This window comes from Aphanomyces astaci, assembly GCF_000520075.1.
Source record: "Aphanomyces astaci strain APO3 unplaced genomic scaffold supercont1.22, whole genome shotgun sequence".
NCBI lineage: Eukaryota > Oomycota > Saprolegniomycetes > Saprolegniales > Verrucalvaceae > Aphanomyces > Aphanomyces astaci.
In genome coordinates, this window is record NW_009798285.1 from 894,159 (window position 1) to 902,278 (window position 8,120).

At 48.1% G+C, this 8,120-nt stretch overlaps 1 protein-coding gene across 1 annotated transcript in view; it reads right to left on the bottom strand.

Moving 5' to 3' along the window:
- Window positions 1–7,196: 7,196 nt before the first annotated feature.
- H257_09388 (hypothetical protein) overlaps window positions 7,197–8,120 on the bottom strand; it is a gene marked incomplete at both ends in the record, with an annotated part of 1,712 nt that continues 788 nt past the window's right edge. The window contains one exon of the mRNA XM_009835592.1: window positions 7,197–8,102. Coding sequence (XP_009833894.1) covers window positions 7,197–8,102 — 906 coding nt within the window. The remainder of the gene's footprint in view (window positions 8,103–8,120) is intronic.

The following is an 8,120-nucleotide window of genomic DNA, read 5'->3' on the forward strand; positions in this document are numbered from 1 at the left end:
GAGCCGCTTCAGGACATTTGAAGGTGTTGCACCCGCGGCAAGCAATCCACGTGGCTTCGGGGGCTACGCCTATGCCGTTTGGCCAACAGCTGAACCCGCGACGTGGATGCCATAGCCTTTCGTGTCGATGGGGGTGCGGGACTTGTCGGTGGGTCGAACCAGCCGTAGGTGGATCGCCAGTTGCCCTTCAGGTCGTCGTGGGTGTGTATTGCGCCACCACACCTTGCCCATAGTTTTACCTTTAGCCCATACATCAGGGGTGCCGATGAGGTTGACATCCATTCGTTTGCGACGCGCGTGGAGAATACGAGTCTCCTGTACTGCTACTGTACTGCAGTCATCGTACAGTACATAGAGTATAGCAAGGTGTTTTAGTATAGGGTCTACGGGGTTGAGCACTGTAACCGGTAGCAGGAGCTTACGTAAAAGCTTCGTCGATGAGAAATCGCCCAGTGGTCTCAGGGTTAGGGTGGACAAGCGGCCCGTGATACCTGAGTTGCCATGCTGCAGTTCACTTCCTCGTGTAAAAACTTTGAATCGGGGGGTACTACTGTAGTATCACACAGTAAATGTATGACCCCAACGCAATGGACGCGATCGGAGTGCATAATTGTTGCTGGAACCCTCGATTTGCTACTAACGTGGCCGACCATTGATAGACCGAATGACCATAGATGGGCCGACACATTACATCCAATGAAAACGTCAATCAATTCTCATTGGACAAAAGGCAACCTCTTGACAAGTTTTACCTATGTGAATCAATGGATGGAAACTACATTACATACTAAAGGTTCTTCAATTTTGGAATTGATAAAAAGCCGCCAAGAACGCCATACACGCAGATCACCTTGGACAACGCCCTCGATGAAGTGTTAAGCAAACAACGCAACACATCAACGGCAGCACAAGTCTTTGGAATCCCTCAACAGACGCTTCAGAAGCATTTCGCGAAAGCTGCAGCCGGCGTCAACGAAATGTCTCCCTCCCTGGGAAGAGTACCCATTCTCCCAAGGCAGTACAAAGAAGATTTGGCTATTTTGATCGTCGACATGGAGCGCGAAGGGAAACCAATCGGCTGCCGTCAAATCGTACAGAAGGCTACCCCAATACTCGATGTCGTGCAAGATACAACGGACAGGATGAGCCTTACACCTAGGTGGTACAAACGATTCCTCCAAGGACACCCTGATCCCAAGACGTTGAAAACCCTCAGCAAGCCACAACGCTGTTGACAAGTCTGCCGTGGAGGACTTCTTCCGTGAGCTGTCTCAATCGATGCCTCTGGTTGACATGGATCCATCACGCGTGTTCAATATGGACGAGACAAGCTTCTCACCGTCCAAGACATCCAAGAATGTGTTGTTCAACTCACGTCGACGAATGTTCACGTCGAAGAAGCAACGACTTGCACTCAGATACCCCGTTTTTGTCACACACTAAATATTAAAAATGTAAATAACGAAGTAAACACGAACTTTCACGAAAACCACATAGAAAGCAAATGGGCTTCCAGCATCAGTATTCGTTGGGGATGATCCCAAGCGAGTATAAACACGTATTAGGTTACGTCTCTTGAATATCATCAGGCACCCGCATGGTACATGCCTTCCGGTACTATACATAGATCTTCCGTTGTGAGGACTGCACCGCAATGTTTAGTACTGTAAAAGCATCTGCACTGGTGCCAGAAGTTCTCAGATCCCAACAATTTTATTGGGCGACTTACTGGAATTCCAAAATAAACGTTCGCACCGGTACCAATAGCCAGTAAAAAAGTTACTCGGCCCCACTACTCCAACAAATATTCCAGTAAATTTGTTGGAGTTTTTGTTGGAGTACTGGAGTCCAGTAAGTCAACTGACCAATCATATTTATCTGTGGCTCGATCGGTTCATGGCTTTGTTCCCCATTCCAAGCAAAACAGACAACGAAGGAACGCTCCCGAAACTCACAAAGGCAGGTGCAGCTGGGTCACACATGACTGAGTGCCTCGCTCGATCCAATCGTCGGAAACGATCAAACTGCAAGTCATTTCTACGCCGAAGTAGCTGCAGCCTACAACAGCGGTCCCCAATGCACACAGAGGTAAAGTGAATGTCAAGCTGGTTTGCTACATGAGGACAACGGTAAAATTTCCATTACTATAGAACTGATGACTTCCTTCTTCTGCGCTGCGACGACTACAGTATAACCCACACAGGACTATAGCGATGACAGCGTCATCACCACTATTTTCGCTCTTGGAGTCCCATGCAGCCGAATCCTTCACGAAGCAAGTGCAAACTATTTTACTAAGTGCGGTGCGAAACCAAAATGAGACCAGTATAACTTACCCTTAATGGCGCCTGTAACTCGCGTATCGGAACAAGTAATCTGGATAAAGGGGTCAAATTTACTGGTACCGGTGCAGATGCACTAAGGTCATACATATATGACAATATGAATTACATCAGCGACACCCGATGGGGACACACGGCGGCGACACGGACACTAATAATACCTCATAAACCAATCATTTCACTTGTGCGGATCAACTTACAGCTGCGGAAATCTACATTGGGACACACGGCGGCGACACGGACACTAATAATACCGCATAAACCAATCATTTCACTTGTGCGGATCAACTTACAGCCGTGTGGGTGCGACGAACACATTTCTTAGAATTTAAATAGCCGGACGCGATCGGCAAGTCATGGCGTATGGATGAACGACCAAGCTGGAAGTTTTATCGCTGTACTTGTCCCCAAAATCTTCAGTTATTGGGACGTCCGAGCGAAATGAGGACAAAAACACCCGAATACATCCCCAAATTATCCGTAACTTCAATGGTACCATAATTGTAACATGTTTTGGGGGTAGGGACATCGATATAGGGATCCCCGTTGTAGATGCTCTTTGTTAGCATTTACTAGAACCAGTAACACATAAAAAACAGTTTAAGATAACTTCACTAACTGTAAATTAGGATAACTTTGTATTGCCCAAACCCACCTCGTTATTTGTTGGAGTCAAAACCTCTGTCATGTAATGCGAACTCTTCCGTCTCGTTGATGAAATGCCAATTCAGTGTAGAACCTGCTGATAATAATTGTTCAAGATTGGGCATGAAGTACGCTTGTCCATACCGGCCACATTGGGTTTCATCTGAGGTTGTGTCGAGTGATAAACTAGTTCCAAATCAGAAGTATATACTGGCATTCTACTCCGACGCCTCCATAAAAGTTAGTTTTTACGTTATCCGAACAACCAAACAACACAAGCAATTTCATGCAGCCGTCACAAGTACAAGTACTTTAAAACATAGCCGTCGTGTCGTCATTCCTTCGTCGCATGTCGCTGTCTCCGCCGCGGCGAAATACATGCCTCAGCCGACACCCTTGGCTTGACTTCACCCACCGTGCTTGTACGAGAAATTGAGGAATGAAATGTAATGGCTGATGGGCTCTACTGTAGCACTGCACTTTGATTGAACAAAGAAAGCTTACATACACCGCCCTGATTTTATATTACGTCGCTCAACTAAGAAATATACAACTTCCACCTTGATTCTACATTACCAATAGTTCAAGTACAAAAAAGGACGACTTCTATCGGGATTTGAACCGGGGGCATCGACATTTGAGATATTTGGCAACTCGTGTTTTTCGCGTTCCCATTCCCCTTCCGGATTGTATGGCAACGGGAATGAGAATGCAAAATTGACGGTGTCGCAACTACGACAGTCAAACATAGAGGTGGTTTTGCACATTGGACTTTGAAATTATTCGCCCCGAGGATCAAGACCTTTCTCTGCGCGTGTACTGTCGGCTCTGCGGAAGAAGCTACGATGTGACACCCATGTGCTCAAGCTAGAGTGAGGGCTTGGCATTCCAGTGGAGAGGCTACAACTCCTAACTTCAGGTTTAATCTGAACAACATGCGCGACGCCGCTGCTCTGCAATCAGTATTGACGTCGCAGTGTCCTCCAGTTGACATTGCTATGTACATAAATAACTCAAATGAGAAGTTCAATGGCTTTGTCAGAGGTCCAGTTCATCTCTTGTTCGTAAGACCCATCACTACCAGTGACGAACGGGAATGGGAGAGTCGCTCGTAGATTTATGCAATTGTACGGTAAGAATTTTAGAACATTAGAGTCTTGGCGTTAAAGTTTTAGATTTAAGAGGTTCCGGGAATGGGAACGCGAAAAACATGACTTGCGAAATCTCTCTATTGCCGCCACATATCTTAACCACCTCACCGTATAGTAGATACAACATAATCGGGGAGTCAACTATTATACACAGCTATTGGCTGGGTACTTCGTATGTACCGACTAGTCCTATAGTTCAACAACAACTAGACTCCTGTTTATGGACAATCGACAGTAGTGCTTCCAAGCACTCCACTTTTGGACGAGAATAGTTCGTCACATACGAAACCTACACATCACTAGCTGGTGCAGCCGATGGTCATCCGCTTCACGTCGTAGGTCGGGGGGCACCGTTAGACTTTACGTCACTGGCTCCTACGGCGACCCGTTGACGATCTATCTGCAGGATGTACACCACATCCCAGAACTACACTTCAACCTCTTTTCCGTTGGTCGAGCCCTGCACATCGATCGACACCGAATTGTCTCCATCGATCCCAACGTGTGGACTCTGGCCACGTACGATGGCGAGTTCAAGGCACACTAAGCGCCGCGCTCAGGGTTGTACGTCATACCGACGCTACCCCACCTTCATGTGACACATGTCTAAGGTCGAAGTCCAAGGTACTTTCCATTTCCAAGAACAAACTCCCAAAGGAACGAGTGCGCTCTGACATCTGGGGGTCGATCAATATCCCCTCCATCTCTGAGGGTAGATACTTCGTGACATTTATTGACGATTTTACTCGATACACCTTCGTGTACATCTTGCTACGGCGTGCAGAGCTGTACGAAAAGTACAGTACTTCCTACCGGGATGTACGGACACGCTATCTATCCGACATGCTCGAGCTATGCTATCATCACTTACCATTGAGTGAGTTGGACAACGCCGCCGAATACGTCAAGCTCGGGAAGCGTATTCACCAAGAATACGGAACCCGCTCAACCTGTACGAATGTCTGCACGCCGACACAAAATCCTGGGGCTGAGCGTCATATGGGAATTATCGTCACGATCTCCCGGTCCATGCTACTGCATGGTAACCTGCCACAGGCATTACAGTATCCCATGCAGTATTCATCACGAATACCCTGCCGTCTACCACAATTAGTGGTGACGCACCATATCGTCTATGGCATCAAAGCCATCCAGACTACGCTCAACTTCGAGTATTTGCAGATGCCCATGTCAACACACCCATCCGTGCAAACAAATCGTCTCCACGAAGCTTGCTTTATATGTACAGTACATCGCCTTACCCGAGACATCTCTCGGGTTCAAGCTTCTCAACATTGACACACACTACGTGCTCACGGGCCGTGATGTCACCTTTGTTGAACATCAGTTTCCCCTTCTGAAATCAGTCGACGAAGTCAAACGACTGCGGGTTGCGCTTCTACACCGTAATTCTTTTACTGTGGATAAACCACTTCCCCAAACACAACTCCCGTTGCCAATACCTCTTGGGGGGACTGCTACAGCAACCACAGCTCTACTCTCTCTGGGGAGGCTTTATACTCTGGCTTCACGAGTCCAGTATGGCAAAATACCTGTAGTTCTCGACGTACAGGGCTTAAAAGTCACTCGTGATTCGGGAGGCTCAGCACCTTCGGGAGGCTTACCGAGTCCACGTCGAAATCGAATCAATCGACACGATAATAAGGCGGTGAATATTCCGACTCCGTAACGTCATCGATCTCTGACATTCAATTCGACGACGGAAGTATTTCCCGTCCTGTGTACCTCATTTCACGAGAAGTACAAACTACCCTACTCCGGAGTATATGAATATGACATTAACCTCCAAGCCAACATTGTCACCTACGATAATCCAGTCGCTCAAGACTCTACCTCGAACCTCATAGTCTCGAGCGCCGCAACGAACACACCAAAAAGTGTTTTATTGTCTCATCGCAGACTTCCACATTGGACACGGCGACGTCAACCTGACGGCTTCACATGAGGCGAAAATGTCGTTCGAAAGCGCAACATTGCCTCTAGGGAAGTCAGTCAAGAGCATGCGCTGGCTCTTTAAGATCAAATACGATGACTCAACCACTAAGGTTACGTGACAGGTCGCCCGCTACAAAGATCGACTTGTCATCCACGGACACACTCAGGTCCAAGCAGTCAACATTGAGGAGAATGGTGGAAATTCTGCGAATGATGCTTACTCTCGGCGCGGTCCTCAACTATTAGATCGACGCGATGGACGTCATTACAGCCTTTCTTAATGGAGAAATAGACTGTGAAGTATACGTTAAACATCCTCGCGACGTACTACGAGTACTTCGAAGCGTGTACGGCCTGAAACAGGCACCACGCTTGTGGTTCCAGAGACTAGGTACCTACTTGCGCGCGTAAAGGTACACCCAACTCGTCAAATACATGTGTCTTCACAAAGGTCATGGACGGACGATTCGTTTACATCGGCGTCAATGTCGATGACCTCGTCATCATGGCTCCCACGAAGGAGATGATGGCAACCATCAAACATTGTCTGTCGGCGCGTTTCAAAATGTACGACCTTGGCCAACTCAAGTTCATATATTGGTTGCATTTAGAATCAAATATGTTAATCCCAGATAAACGGGGTCACTGTACTAGTATGATGCACGTCATATAAAAACTTCGAACTGAAAACCAAATACGCTCAATTTCATGCGTTTTATCCCTGTAGTGGGGGGTTAAAGGTCCCAATCGCCTCCGGATATTATATACGGAGTATAGTCACATAAAAATCAAGATACATCTTAGCGGCCATGCACAATACCGCTAGGTTAAATATCTATTTATGGACCAATTCATCACCAATTTTGAATCTGATACGTAGAATTTCTTCACTACATTGAGATCTGTCGATTCTACGTCTCAATTATTATGACTAATGAATACTAGTATGAAATAGAAATTAAAAGTTGGTAGTTTATAGATGACGTGCACCATAGCACATTCAGCTTGACCGAACCCCGGAGAAACACATAACATGAACAGAGGACAATAGCAACCAGCGCAGCCATTGCACGTGGATGATGGGGAAGGCGTCACAGGAAAGCTAGACAACGGATGGCGTGTACTGGTGGCGGGGGTCGAAGAATTTGATATGCTGGGCTTCCACGACGAACGGGGTGGCGGGGCCCGAGGTCGATGGACCTAACGTGCTGGGCTTCGACGGCGATGGGGTAGGGGTGCTGGGGGACGGGGGGGCAACTCCACCTCCAATTGCGTTAGCGACGTTGATACGCCCAAACCCGTAGTTGTTGTTGGGGTACTTGGAATCCGACACCCCCCCACAGTTCTCGTTGTTTGGAGTCAACGTGGCAGTGTCTGCAGTGGTCGTGAACGCTTTGTACACTTGATCGTACTTGGCGCCCTTGTTGGCAGACAAGTAGAGTGCAATGGCACCAGCGACATGAGGAGACGCCATGGACGTGCCCGAGATGGTGTTGTAGGCCGAATTGCCAGTGTGCCATGCCGAACGAATTCGAGTTCCGGGAGCCGACACATCGGGCTTGATTCGACCGTCTGCGGTTGGCCCGCGACTGCTTTCTTTCGCCAGCTTGTCGTCGAAGCCCAGTTCACCCACCGCAATGATATTCTTGTAATCAGTTGGAGTTGTTGAGCATTTAGGACCATAGTTGCCGTTGGCAAACACGGGAATGATGTCAGCAGCGCGCCACGCGTCGATGACGCTTTGGTAAGCGGTGGTACTCACGTTGAATCCCCAGCTGTTGTTAATCACGTCAGGCGCCAACTCGCACTTGGGGTTTTTGCCGGTGACATCCGTCGGGCACAGCATCCATTGCACGCATCCCATGATCGCCGCTTCAGGGCATATGCGGTTGGTGCACCCGAGGCAAGCAATCCAAGTGGCACCCGGAGCTACCCCGATGCCGTTTTGGCCAACAGCTGAACCCGTGACGTGGGTGCCATGGCCGTCAATATCGATGGGGGTTGGGGACTTGTCGGTAGGGTCGAA